This window comes from Epinephelus moara, chromosome 23 (assembly GCF_006386435.1).
Source record: "Epinephelus moara isolate mb chromosome 23, YSFRI_EMoa_1.0, whole genome shotgun sequence".
NCBI lineage: Eukaryota > Metazoa > Chordata > Actinopteri > Perciformes > Serranidae > Epinephelus > Epinephelus moara.
Genome location: NC_065528.1, coordinates 21511129 through 21526059, shown reverse-complemented (window position 1 = coordinate 21526059; position 14931 = coordinate 21511129). Strand labels below are relative to the sequence as shown.

General features: G+C 40.8%; 1 protein-coding gene and 1 long non-coding RNA gene across 2 annotated transcripts; both read right to left on the bottom strand.

The window, feature by feature from the left end:
- Window positions 1–3493: 3493 nt before the first annotated feature.
- ucn3l (urocortin 3, like) lies at window positions 3494–5807 on the bottom strand. The gene is made up of 2 exons (XM_050036494.1): window positions 5362–5807; window positions 3494–5050 (listed from the first exon to the last, which is right to left on the bottom strand). Exon 2 carries the CDS (start codon window positions 5038–5040, stop codon window positions 4570–4572), a length of 471 nt encoding a protein of 156 aa, XP_049892451.1. The 5' UTR covers window positions 5041–5050; window positions 5362–5807; the 3' UTR covers window positions 3494–4569.
- Window positions 5808–11267: 5460 nt separating this feature from the next.
- On the bottom strand, window positions 11268–13916 carry LOC126385029 (uncharacterized). The gene is made up of 3 exons (XR_007569389.1): window positions 13844–13916; window positions 11628–11853; window positions 11268–11534 (listed from the first exon to the last, which is right to left on the bottom strand). It is a non-coding gene; the product is annotated as an uncharacterized LOC126385029 (long non-coding RNA).
- Window positions 13917–14931: the final 1015 nt, after the last annotated feature.

Here is a 14931-nt window from a genome sequence, read left to right as displayed (position 1 = left end):
ACCGACCAGGTACAGAGCACATAGCAGACAACGCATGGCAGCTTTATTATATAGGCCTTGCTATCTATTTTTTTTTTGAGATCCAGAAGCAAGCCACTATACTGCTATACTGCAGTACGTCCCTGTCAGCTGTTGGCTTAGTGTCATTTAATTTGTGGAAATGTGATCCAACATAAATTTATTTAGGAATATGCAGTGTAGAATAAGAGGAGTAAAATGCAGGAGTTCTCCTAAAGCAGTATTTAATTTCAGTTTATATTTTGCTTTAGCATTGCAAGACAACCTTTCGACCCCTGGTTGTTCGGGGCCCTGGAGCAGTTGCCCACTTTGCCTGCTTGGTAACTCAACCCTGTGGAGCTGAGGACAGCATGCTCTGGGAGATACTGGGAGAACAAAAAAAAGCACTGAAAGTGGATGAACATTGGAGCAATGGGTCATATCATCAAAATGACTAAAAACAATAGTCCAGATACTACACGAAAGATGAAGGCTTGCTTGCTCGATGATATTTGTTCACTAAGCAGTGACCTGTGGGACGTACACCTACACTTGGTGTGTCTTTAGATGAAATGGCCACAAGATGTCGACACTGCTCTGTGTCTTAAGTCTTGTCTTACACAGGTGAACTAAATAACACTAGCTACAAACCCCAGAGCTGGTTAAATGTTTAGTTTGGTGTAAACAAACTTCTCATCCACTGACAAAATTAAACAGCATTCAACTAGTAATATTATAAAGCCAGGCTGATTCTGATGTTGATAGTTAAGATTTCAAACTCTTATGATAAGCTACAATTTTGTTTTTTTGTTTTTTATCTTAAATAGGGGAGAGCTGAGCATCTTATCACACAAGTACATTTTCATATTGTTTATTTCTCCAACGCCAGAGGGCGCAACCTAAAAAAATCAAATAGTGGCATGTGTGACTCACTGCTGTGGGGAAATGTGGCTCTTGATATTCAGTATATGTCATTATAATCTGAAGTGAGAACAATTTTCATATTTTTCACCCACAAAAGTAAAAAAAAAAACTAAACTGCACTATTTATGCAATAAAACTTTCACAAGTAAGTATATTCAATTATATTATCAATGCACAGAATAGAGGAGGGAAAATATGTATTTTAATACAAAGTCCTGTACTGAAGCTAGCTTGTGGTTTAGCTGGTTATAGTACATGTCACTCTGGAGTAAGGTGTCTATGTATACACACAGCCACAAAATGGTCAAAATACACAGGAGGGTGCATAATTAGAAAAATAAATGTAATGATAAAATATCTTTCATAGAAATGTGCAAACAGAATTGGTTTGAAATTATAAAACAAAAGACTGCCAATGCAGCTTAACACTGGGCACAATGTTAAAGACTGTGAGACTGTAATCTGTAAGAAGTACTACAGTTACAGAGCTCTCATCTGACACTGTCAGGAGATGACATCAGCAGACATGGATGTATACTTTTATACATGTTCTTAATTGTTGGAAAATATAATGTGACACTGTACCCTGCATTGTGTGACAACTGACCCTATGATGGGTCAACAGATGCACATTCTGCACTCAGCCATTTATAACTCCATATTAAAGACTATTTGTACACAATCATTTATTTTTGAATTTAATATAGATCATAAGTGACTGTGATGTGCTGACACTGAGAAATTTAAGTCAAAGTAAAAAGTCAGACAAGACACCCCGCTCTGTTCTACATAACACTGTGCTGATATATGATAAGCTTTAATTGGCCAATGAAAATGGACATGCTGATGTATCAGTCAGGCTCTAGTCTTATCCTAAAGTGAACGGTAAATGGACTGCGTGTGTATAGCGCCTTTCTAGTCTTCTGACCACTCAAACTGCTTTTACACTATGTCACATTCACCCATTCACACACACATTTACACACTAGTGGCCGAGGCTACCATACAAGGTGCCACCTGCTACTCAGTAACCATTAACACAGCCATGGGAGAAATTTGGGGTTCAGTATCTTGGATACTTGCCGACCTTCTGATTGGTCAACGACCCGCTCTACCTCTGAGCCACACCAACCCCCTGTCTAAAGGAGTAATAATTTGTAGGAATATTGTATGGATACCATCAGGGGCGTAGCTCCAAATTCTGGGCCCTCTGCCTAAGAAGTCTCTGTGGGCCCCCACCCTTCCTCTCTTGATCCCTCTCTCTTTAACATACCTTTTGAAAATTTTTTACAAAGTCAGTTTGTTTTCTTTCCCTTTCCTTTCCTTCTTTCCTTTTTGGAACCCCAGTTTCCCATTTCTTGGAGAAAGATGTGTACATTGGTGCTCGAGCAACATAAGCAGTCATTGGTTGAATCCAGATGTCCGGACTTCACCCCACTTGCAGACTCCCAGACTTTGCGGGCACGTTCCCAGTAAGTCTGTGAGTGCTCGAGATAGTCTACATCCTCAATTCATCCAGTCCACAAGGGGACTCAAGCAGACTTGCTGCAGGCTTCCAGAGATTTAATTACCCCCAGTTTACGGCAATACCGACGTGATGCGTGTTTTTTCAATTGCTGACTAGAAAAACAAAACGACCGTATTACAACTGTTTAAAACAACTAGTGTATTTAAAAAATACTTGAATCAGGTAGGCCAAAATAATATTAAACCACATTGTGATAGAGAAATATGTAGAAGTATAGGCTATAGTGGTGATCAAAATGCATTTTTGTTATTGCAGCATACCCAATTAGTCAGAGTATAGATCCATCCATCCATTTTCTAACTGCTTATCCTCTTGAGGGTCGCGGGGGTGGGGGGCTGGAGCCTATCCCAGCTGACACTGGGCGAGAGGTGGGGTACACCCTGGACAGGTCGCCAGACTATCGCAGGGCTCAGAGTATAGATATGTATGAATATTAATTTGTCCACTCACTAAAAAGCACATATGTGTTACATCTTGTTACCTGCAGGGACAGATGAGCAGATGCTACTGATGAACTTGGGGGAGGAATATGATCACCGTGTACATGATTGTACTTGCTGCTCGAATGTTCCTACGGCAACGAGTGGAATAGACTTCAATCAGTCAATCAATTTTAGACTTGGGGCCCGTCTTACAGTCTCTGCCCTTGTCAGCTTGACATGATGACAGTGAACATGTCACAGTATGCACTGCAGTCCAGGCGGCTCAGCCTGTAAGTCCAGAGGGTGGACATTTGGATTCAGCCATCATTTGGCTGTAGGTGCATTTAGTGCAGGGTGGACTAAACCATTTTGCGCCTTTCAGGGGGGAGAGGGGCCTCAGGGAGCTCCCACTATTTTTTAAAACAAAGTTCAGTCTTTCAATTGATTTATTCTGTCATTTTTAATTTGCTTTGGCGCTAATCAAGGACTCCCCTCCCACTGGGGCCCTCTGTAATCAGCCCCACTTTCCCCCCCTCTACGATGCCCCTGGAACCCATCGTTCAGAATGCTGCATGTTAAAAAAGCCAAATGTAGTTATTTACATCTGCTTTATTTGAGGAAAAATAATCCTTTATTTTGAGTATAAAAATAACAGACATCTGATGAACACATACATTCTCATGCACTTGCATTTTACTGTATTTCATGGTGTTGCAGTTGGTTTGTACAGCAGGTCAGAGTCAGTGCTCAGTGTTGTGTTGTTGCCACGGCCCATGTCTCACACTTGGAATCATTACAGGCTCCCATGTGAACCTCAGAACAGAAAACCTCTTAAATGAATAAAACAGCAGAGGAGAAAAAACACACAATATCAAATCTGGTGTTATGATTATGCAACAGAGTTACAAAACATCTCATTGGTCTTTTTCACAAAGTGATGATCGCAACTGCTTTGTTATTCTTGTTTAGTCTGAGAGTTAAAATTTGATGACTCAGGGAGCAAACTGACCACATTAAACATTCATTTTACTGACAAAGAAAATCTCGTCTTCAGTGAAAGCAGTCTTGCTTTGCTGCAAGTGAGAAATTAAAAGTCCAAAATTATCTTTTCAGATTTAAAAGGAGTCTGTGAGACAACTTTATCTGTTTCCAAAGCACATTGTCACATTTTCTTGCCTGAAATGACCAATAATCTTTAAGTAAACTAACTCTGTCCTTGTTGCTCTTGACCTTCTTGATTTAATTTAGTGACACTGTTGCTACAAAATGATGATGTGCATAAGAAACACATGGATTATTCTCACCACAAAGGCTTAAACTGGAGCATAAATACAACTTAAGTCAATTTAGGAGTAAATATCTTTGTAATTTTGACACTTTGCTGCATTTATTAGCAAGTTTTAGTCACAAAGTTTCATTAATTCATGTCATTTATTTCCCTAAATGGCTGCTCCCTTAGTATTTTGACTGGAGCACATAAATAAATAAGTAAATAATGAATTAAATAAGAGGATTTTTCACATGAGAGCAACCCAGTTATAGAAATCAACCTGTGATGTGAATGGAAAGAACCACCTTCCCCTGCAGAAACAAATCAACACCATTACTTTAAAAGTGACTTAAAAGTAATTCATTACATCAGAGTAACGAGGAGGCCAACACCGGTCATGGCTGTTCCACCTAAGTTGTCCAACGTGTTTACTTTCTCCGTCCGATCTGAGCCAGCAGGCGCGCGTTCTCCGCCGCCTTTGCGCGCAGGTTTTTAGCCTTGGCGACATCAAAGAGGACGTTCATGATGTTGGTCGGGACGTCCAGGGACAGAGTCAGCCTGCTCCTCCGGTCCCCTTTGCTGCTGTTGCGGAGCATCTGCCCTCTGAGCTTCGTCCGGCTCATGAAGCGGTAGTTTGCGGGACTTGAAGTCCTTTTTTCCCGGCTGGACTCGGCAGAGGAGGAGGAGGAGGAGGAGGTGAGATACTCCGAGGACTGCAGGAGGGACCCCCAGCCGTCCACAGGGGAGTATCCTGGCGCGTCCTCGTCGCTCCGGACCCCGACTTCCATCTGGTCGTCGCACAGGAGGTCGGTGCGCGTGTGGTAGAGGCGGAGGCACAGGCTGGAGGTCGGTGTGCACAGGACCGAGAGCAGCAGCAGGGTCTTCAGGGACGACAGCATGCTGTGTCCTCTGGGACAGGGGGAAGGAAAATGTTTTAATGCATGCTATTTTTTACCACCATAACATGTCAGTGTCCATCTTCACCACATATTTTAATTTATTTATCTAAACGCAAGTGAGAAATAAGGTGATATAAGTCAAAAAACTGCTCCCACAGCAACTTAACATGTAATTTTACACTGAAATCTAAATTAATAGTCTCCTCCACACTATTATATCCACATTTCCTAATTAAAAACATGTTTTTTGGACTGTCTAACGCTGCGCACAAGTACATTTTGGACCACAAATCAATGGTTTAAAGTCACAAAATCACTTACCACTGGTGTCCTACAATAAAGAATACACTTAAAGGGGTCACCCAACACGTATCCCTGCAAAGAAAACCCCAAACAGAAGTCCTGTGCAAGTAAAAATGTGATAAGAAATCCTGCTGGTGGAGTGATGGTGTGTGCGGAGGTCAGCAGTGCGCACTGTCTGACCAGCAGAGTGTCTTGCTCGTCCATTCCCCACTGCATTCATTTAGTAGGAGCCATCAAACTGCAGCCCTACGCCAGCAACAACGTCATCCCGTTGACATTTCGGTTTGCTTTGAGGTATCTCATTGGTTGTGATGCAGTGATGCAGGGGGTAAGTAATAATAATAATAATAATAATAATAATAAAGTTGGTGGATGTGACCTCCTGTTGGTGAACACGAGACATCACGACCACAGATACAAAGAACAAGGTGAGACTTATTTTGTGTTTTAAACATCATGATCGTTTTTACTGCAGCCTTAAGTTAACACCTTTAACACTGCTCACATTCAGCACCATGGACAGTTCCTCCATTGACAAAACACTGCCTTAAATTTTACATAAACATATAAAACTCAATGAAATATAAAAATATAAAATAAAATATAAAATAGTTTCTATGAAAAAAATATAATAAAAAATATATAATAAAATCTAAAATATTTTATATAAAGACACCAAGGACTTATTGAATTCATTTTCTCTGTCAAAGATGCATTGTTTACTGACATAAATTTCTGTACCTTCATGAAAAACTGTCCACCTATCCTCATGCATAGGTGTAGATTTCGGGGGGACACAGGGGGCATGTACCCCTTAATATTTAAAACATATGCAGAGGACCTTATTCGTGACAAAATTAGTGACATGTACGAAATAAAATGATGCAGAAGGCACAATCTAGTGCATAAAAATTCACCAAAATGCAGGAAATTAATCCATCTCAACTTTATTTATTCAGCCCAAAGTGCTTCACATGGCAAAATTGGAATGACACAGACACAAGACAATAAAATATTAAAAAAGCAAACCAACCAAAGCAGAACAAACTAACAAAAAAGATGATTAAAACTCCATAGAATATAAAGAGAGTGAATATGTAAATAAATAAAATTGAATAAAATGAACAGGAGAGATAAAAGAAGGTAAAAACCAGTGGTTAAAGCTTAAAAATCAAGACTGTGACGTTACTCCACATTAAAAGTGTCTGATGCTCAAAATATTCTGGCGTAGGACCCCTAAACCCCTCCCCAGTTTCATATGTGTCCCTCCCAATGTTGAGACAAAACCTACACCCTTATTGTCATACATTTTCACACAAAAATTGCTGCCTTAGTTAACGAATCGATCTGTTGGCTACTATTTTTATTTATATGTTATTCAAGTTTTTATTGGTTTGAAAGGCTTGGTAAATGGTATACATGTATTATTTGCGGGGCATACATGAATACAAGGTTGTTTTTTATAACATGGAGGTGGACTCCACTGTGTAAAGAAAAATTAACAAACAAGTCTGGAAAGAAACAAACCAACAAACAATAACACATATGTCCTCATACAACACTCTACAGGGTCACATAGTCACAGAGCAAGTTCATAATCATGTAGGCTTGTATTCAAATTTGATATGAGTCTAGAACCGGTCCCAAAGAGATACTGCTTTCTCCTGATCGCCATTTATTCTACTGAGCATACAGTCATAAGATGCTATTTCCACCATTGCATTAACCCATTCACCCTTATTGTCATATATTTTCACATAAAATTAGTCGCCTTGTTTAACAATTCAATCTGCTGGCTACTATTTTGATATCAGTAAACTGTTTTTAGTCATGTTGAAGTCAAATTTGTCAAACACTTGCTGTTTCCAGCTTCTCAGACTTGAGGGCTTAAAGCTTTTCTTTGTCTTATATGACGGTAAATTGAATATATTTCGGTCACAGGGGAATAAAGAAACCAGAAAATATTCACATCCAAGAAACTGGAATTACAGAATTTTTACTTTTTTCTTGAAAAAATCTGAGTGATTAATTGTTGCAGCTCTATTTAAAAATGGAATAATTGTTAGCTGAAGTCAAATTTTGGTACCACTTCCTATAGGCCCTTTACTAAGGGTTTATAAGTTGTAACTAATGACTTTGTTAATGCTTAATAAATCTTAGACTAATGCATCATAGCTCAGTTATAATCCAATAACAACTAATGCAATAACTGGATTTGGCTGGTGTTAATCGTCTCCAAAAGAAAGAGAATTAAGTACAGCCAAAGGGAATTTTCACAACCAGGAACAACCCCAAAGTGTCTCTATTAATGTCTGATAGAAAGGGCATTAGTAAAAGTAAATAAATAAATAAAAAACAGTAAATGGAGTGGGTGCTCGAGCAAAGAAAAATCTGGTAAAGTTAAGTAGATATAAACACATCCTGTTACGCCCTATGGGACAAACAAAACTCCACCACTGACCTAAAATAACCACATAGGACATCTTTAAAACTCCCTAATCCATGGGATATATTAAGCAATAAAACACGCAAACAAGACAACAAAATAATCCCAGGCTGCTGAGAGGCAGCAGGACCACAGGCCTCTCTCCTCTGCTGCAGCACAGGAGCTCTTAAGCACCTCCTCCATGCCAGGTGCACTGCACCTCGTTAAGTAATGCAGCACACCTGGGCAGATCTACAAGGGAGGGGAAAGGAGCAGCAGCACAGAATACATCTGCACACCGAGCAGCTGCCATTGGAGGGATTTCAATGCTGTGCAACGGCTCTTCCTCAGACTTATTTCTGCTTTATCCATTAATAAAGTCATTAGCCTTTAAACCCATTATAACAGGTGGCTTAATAGAAAGCGGTATCACTTGTTTTAACCAATTTTCTCATGCTACAATTGAAATACGAAAAGTAAAAGTTACAGATTACATAGAAATATATTTTTGGTCAAGTGCAGGTCCAATTAAAAAAACATAATGGCATAATTCTCCTGATATTATTCACTCATGCATGGCACCTCAAACATGGTAATGAAACACACTGTTGAGAAGGTTACTGTTGAAATGTTAAAGATTTAGATAGCTACTCCCCAGCACTGCTGCAATGAACATCAGGTACACTGTCACCTCTTTCAGTATAAAGCAATAAGTAAGCAGTCAATGTGATGTGTCGAGGGTTCACGAAGTTCTTCCCAGGATGCAGTATGATTAGCACGCTGTATGTATGCCTATATACTTTAAAAAGTACACGGACACCTGGGATCCAGAGAACATTGTGTTTTAATTAAAACTCTGAGGGCACACGCAACACACACCACGGGAGCCCCCTGCAGTGATGTACATAACCATGTCAAAGCCACGAAGGCAGGAACGAGAGGATCAAAGGGTGTCGGGTCAAGCTCTAATGAGCAACTTCAATGTAGGGTGGATTAATATGACATGTAATTCTTCACAGCTGGAGTTATCTCAGTCTGTGACACGCCGCGCAATAAGATGTCCTCCCACTCCTGCTCCTGCTCCGCAATTGATCCCTGAAATGGAATTAATTGCTCCTCTTCAAGTCCAATGGAAAAATCGCTCTTTCATTACTATGCTGGATTATGCTGTTGTTAGTCTCCTAAAATAGGATGTGTTAAAAACTCATTTCTATTTTAAGGCCTTTTGCTCAGCTGAGGTGTGTCCACACATTTTAAAGTCTGGTAGTGAGTCTTACTTTTGACAAGTAAATGTCTACCAATAAGCTGAAATACTGTCACTTCTTTAATGATGGAAACAAACTTTTTTGAGCGTTGGGTTCCTCCTTTAACACAAAATGTTCAGCGACAGTTAGTGGAATTTTGGTCACTTCATGACATGTTTAAAGTGGGCGGGGCTCAGTTGGAAAAAGATGGTATCAGGTATTTTTCTGCACCAAGGAAAGTTTAGCAACACCCACACAGTTTAGCTGGGCAGAGTTTTGAGTGTTAAACTCAAAACTCTTTTCTAACAAATTCAATTGTTGCCTTGAGTCATAAATATTTAATGTTTTAAAGAAATACTTAAGGACACCCTGTGGAGTTTTTGACCACTTATGCTCTGTTCACACTACAAGTGACATAGCAACAGACTACAGTTCATTTTCAATGGAAGCCGATGGCATGAAGCTACAAAGTGACGCCCGCCACTAGTCGCTGCTGATGGTTGCGACGTGCTACAAACATAAAGTGAGTTGGCCTCAACTTTTTCCAGCACTCAAATGACGCAGTGAGGCGTCAACCAATCATATGGTTTGTTTTTAGCTGTGGTACTGTGTTATTTAGCTTAGTTAGCTGACGCTATGCTAGCTTTCTGTGTATTGATTTTAAAATAGGGCTCAGACACTTGGTCACATTCTGAATGGACCCCAAATGAAACACACTTTATTTTGAAGTACGGTTATTTTCCAGCACAGAGCTTTTAGTGCCATTTCCTGCTGTAGAGTGAGTGACTAACGGACAGCTACTTGACAGATGGTGCTTCACAAAGTCGAGGAAGGATCCTTGGATAGAAGAACTTCAAGGAAGCTATGTCATCGAATCCTGCCGAAAGACTGTTTCATTGTCGACCATTGTCGCTGAATATATTGAACTGTGTGGACCTTGAACTAATGACTACGGAGAAATCTGGACCCCGTGGCTGGACCAGTTGGGAACCCCTGCTTTAGATGATGTTCAGTTGAGGTGCTTTGTAGGAGGTAGCAGACACACAAGCCCGTGGTGATGCAACACTTCAATGGCGACTTTTTGGCTTAGTCTTTGAAAACACATTTAGAGTTATTGTTGTTTATTAAATAGCGATGATGTGAAGGTGATGAAGGAGACTCCGCTGACACCGTCTTGCTTGTATACAGAAAGGTATAGTCACAGTAGTGCTTTAGACACCACATTATCAACTTCTCCTTTGCTCATCCAAACTGAGAGAGCAGCAGTAAAGTTCTGTGGATTATCTTGAGTTACCAGGTCATGATATCTGGAAAGACACAAATGTATTTTATGGAGCTTTGAGCACCACAAGCCGAGTGCCATCTAGTTCCATTATGTTGGAGAGAAGGCAGACATCTCTACAGACGATATCTCCAACACTTGATGACTCACACCAAAACAATCTATACTGATGAACAGCACTACAGCGAAGAGAAAACATATGTACTTTTGATTGTGGCATGAACTGTACCTTTAAATTGCTTTTTCCGCAGTGTGGCATCTGTCTTAGGTCTTAACTAGTTGTGGTTGGCAGGGGGTGTGGTTCAGCGAGAACAGCCTGTCACTGTGGACTGCGTTAACTACGTCTTGCAGCTCTATGAAGCATCTTCACATGTGGGAGTACGTTACAGAGCAGAATCGTGACTAATGTAGAGAAAGCCTCTGAAGCCTCGTTGGTGAGAGACTCATCCGTCACTTTGAGGCGAATGAATTTTCTGCTTTAAATATTGTCAGACTATTTTCAGTGAGCAACCTTTAGTTTAAGAAACCTGGTGGTGGAGCTGGTGCAGCACGTTGCACTGACGACAAATCCTGTTAAAAAACATCCACAGACACACTGAGAATCAAAGTTGTGTCGTGCATTTTCACGCATCACACTGCCAGAAAAAAACCCTGAATGCGTGCTAACCCCCACATCAACACCCACGCAGGAATCCCCTGCTACCACTGTGTGGGTCTGATGGAGAGTCCTCTGAAACAGTCTCTGCCTGATCTCCCCTGTTGGCCCTCATCTGGCTCCCAGCCTGACCCATAACACCCCCTGCCAAAGGAACATATGTAGCAGCGGAGGTGGCAGCAGGCAATCAGCTACCGGCGTCTTATTTTTCTCACCGCACAGGATGCAGTGCGATTGACAAAACATATGAGAGGTGACTGAGCGTTACGCAAAGAGACTCTGGAGATGGAGAGAGAAGAGATGAGCACGACAAAGACATAACAGAAAAGACAGATTTAATTTTCAGTAGTGTGAATACTGATCACTTTTGACATTTAAAATCTCTTTGACATTTAAAATCTCTAAAAACATCTCTATAAAAATTACAAAACATTTTTAACATTCACATTCTGATTTTCAACATTTTGTCCATAAAACAAATTAAGAAACAGCTGCTAAAATATATAAATAAATCCATTTTACAAAGTTATGTACAGAAATTATTTTCTCGTTTGTGGTTGCTAGTTTCTCTCCAGGATGAGGCACCTGTGGGAGTGTAAATACATTTTTATTAGTATGATAGATAGAGGATCTTCCAATTCATACTCTACAACCATTTCCAAAAGGTGAATTTCTTACTTATCTGATTTGCTGTTACAGTTTCATCTATGATCTAGGTGCCTCCCCCTACCACTCCTCTCCATCCCACACCAGCTCTGGCACTCCTGTCTCGAGGAGAACCGGTTTCTGTTGCCACCACAGCCGCTGTACACAAACGGCCTGCACTCCCCAGAGCGAGGGTGGAAGTACCAGAGCAGGACGTATTCTGAGCAGACCCCCTCTGACATCGGCTCCAGGCAGCGGTCTGCTGTGACATGAGAAATAAAAAGGGTTACAACCTACAAATGGACATGCTGTAGAGTCACTGTTAGATGCGCAGCAACAATAAGGGAAATGTTTCAGCATGTTTGAGGAGTGGGACTTCAACCTGCATTATTCCTGCATGATGAAGTCTTTCACACTCTGGAAATTAAATAAGCAGAGACCACTTGGGGACACTAGTGTGCAAAATGCCTGGTGCAGCTACAGTATGATTAAGAGGGAGGATATTGGCTGACAAGATTTTACTAATTACTACATAAAAACCTGCAGTACCATTGAGACAAGTGTTTGTGTGAAAGGGATTTCTGATTTCTTTTGGGTGTACTGATTTTAGTAAAATTTCGCAAAACATATCAAAGTTTTTAGTTAAAGTTAAAGGTACACTATGCAAGATTTTTAGTCTAAAATAATGTTTCGAGGCCCCCTGCCTGCTTTTTTTTTCTTGGGCACAGTGTGTGGGTGAGGTCCTCACATCCCTTGCGCGCGAGACTAGCGAAAGCACGTGAACACACATGAAGGCGGTGCCCATGTCTCACGGTCTCGCACAAGCGCACACACGTGACCGCGGTGTACAGAGAGTAGGGCTGTCAACGAATATTCTAAATTCGAATTTAAATTCGAATGTGAAAATTGATATNTGAACACACATGAAGGCGGTGCCCATGTCTCACGGTCTCGCACAAGCGCACACACATGACCGCGGTGTACAGAGAGTAGGGCTGTCAACGAATATTCTAAATTCGAATTTAAATTCGAATGTCTGTCAACGAATATTCTAAATTCGAATTTAAATTCGAATGTGAAAATTGATATTCGATTGTGGAGGGAAAAAAAAACACCACCGCAGCTGTCCTCTTTGCGAGTGGGAGGTGGGAGCGGCCACGGAGCTGCGCGGCGCGGCGCAACCGGTGTGGATGACACAATCGCTTAACATGGGCGCCGAAAGGAAACTGGCTTCACTTCTCTGCGCTTCGAGGCTATTCGCAGCGCTTCCGCGGGCGGTGTGGCCTGACGGGTCAGAGAGGGGGGGCGAGCGAGAGGTCCGCGTTCGTTTATAACGTAATGTTATACATAATTGTTTTATGTGTTTTAATGTGTAGGTATGTAAATGTTTTAAAAGACGTTTATGTTGAAATAAAAATACCTACAAGTAGTTATGTTTCCTTGTATTAATACATATAGAAGTATGTTTCCTTGTATTAGTTTGCCCTCTTGTGGACATAATGCGAAAAAAAAAATTCGANAGAGTTCAAATGATGTTTTTCGTCGGGGCTTCAGGACACTTGGATCACTACGGACGAGCAGTATGGAGATATTTTGTAGTTTCAATAATGTGTTTTGGACGTTTGAATCTGGGGCGCCGTAAGCCTCCATTAGGAGTTGTGTTGCTACCCCCTCTCCCCAGGAATGGAATATACTGTATAGTATGTTTTCATTCATTTCTAATCACCTGAAAATCAGAATTGTTGGGTTTTCGTTACCTTAGAATGAGCCGTTTATATCTACACAGGGAGTGGGTCCTCTACCATGGAGTTCAGCACCATAAAAATGCAAATAAAGCAAGGGGGAATGACAAACGAGGGAATTTGGGATTGGCTTTTACTTTCACTTTTGCTGGCCAGCATGTAACTAACAATCCTGCATAGTATACCTTTAATATGAGTGAGTAACCATTAACTGATGCTATCATATTATTGACAGAACCATGTTCTTCATTACATTACAGATATTCCCTCTCCTATTTTTACTCATGAAGTGCGTCATTAAATCTAGCACAGGCTGTCAAACAGTCATGGATTAAGTTTTGCTCTTATCATTTTCTCCCACCTAACAATTCCAAGCAACTCATTACTCATAGATTATGAAAATGTGAAGGGAAACAGACAGAAAAACGACAGTGACACACAGAGCAAGTAAACAAGATGAAGAAAAGGGGGAAGATAAGACGAAAATCAGTTGTCTTGGCGACTCACCAGCAGTGTTTGTTCCAAATACCCTTCTTTTCTTCCTCCGTCCCCACTCCGCTGTCCCTCCCTCCGCAGAATCTGAAGGCCCAAAACAACATCAATGACACGTTTTACAAGTTGGTGGACTCGATCATCAAGAGGGAACCACTTTGACTGAACCGACATTGAATGAATGCTAGTTGCCACTCATCTTAAATCCAACTGAGAGTAATCAGCATTTCTCTCAAGTAGTTGGAGTGTTCATTGTTAGTCTGTTTCATCTCTTTGTGCAAACTTTCTGTTTGCTGCAACCCCACAAACATAGTTAAAAGAAATTACAGCTCACACGTCACATCCTGCTAACGTTAAAATCAGGGATAAGATAGGAAACCAAAAAAAAAACACAATAAAGACACTGAAAGAGCTGGATAAAACAAATGATCAGATAGCTGCAGGCACAGTTTCTACTTCTTTGTTCTACAGTGTTTACTGCATCTCTTCTCATCTGATCTGATCCAACAACATCACTAATATTCACAAAATGAGCAATACTCAGTTTAGTCAGAGACACTTGCGTCAAGGAATTGACCATTCATAGCAAATAAAGAGAGCTGAAATAACGAAGTTGCTGCAGTAAATGGCAATGACGTGAAAGTATCAGCTGACGGTCGGCCACACAGCTGGGAAATGAGCCAGTGATTGTGAAGCGTAGATGAAGCAGCTGATAACAATCAATGACCTCGGAGAGAGGCCTGAACTAATGCCTGATGAGTTTGATAACTATATATTATGTGTGTAACTCACACTTTACTGATGAAAGAAATACCTTTGAGTCGGGTAACATGTAATTTCACAAAGTGCTCTACGTGTGCACCCAACTGCCCTCACACAGGTGAATGTATTGTGTCCAAGTCCACTGCCTAGGAGCGGTGTTTGTCTATTCTGTGCTATTCCAATGATGACGTTAGTTAGGACTGTCGAACGACCAAAGTAACTGTAGAAAACGAAATGCGGTGTGCACATTTCTAGCGCTGGCTGTGGCGACAAAAAACAGATATCTTTTAGGGCTGTACTGGCACAGCCATCTAGCGATGGCTATGGAAACAACAATTAGA

What these genes read in the sequence shown, in the direction of transcription:
- ucn3l (XM_050036494.1), bottom strand. Translation starts at nt 5,040, where the DNA reads ATGCTGTCGTCCCTGAAGACCCTGCTGCTGCTCTCGGTCCTGTGCACA.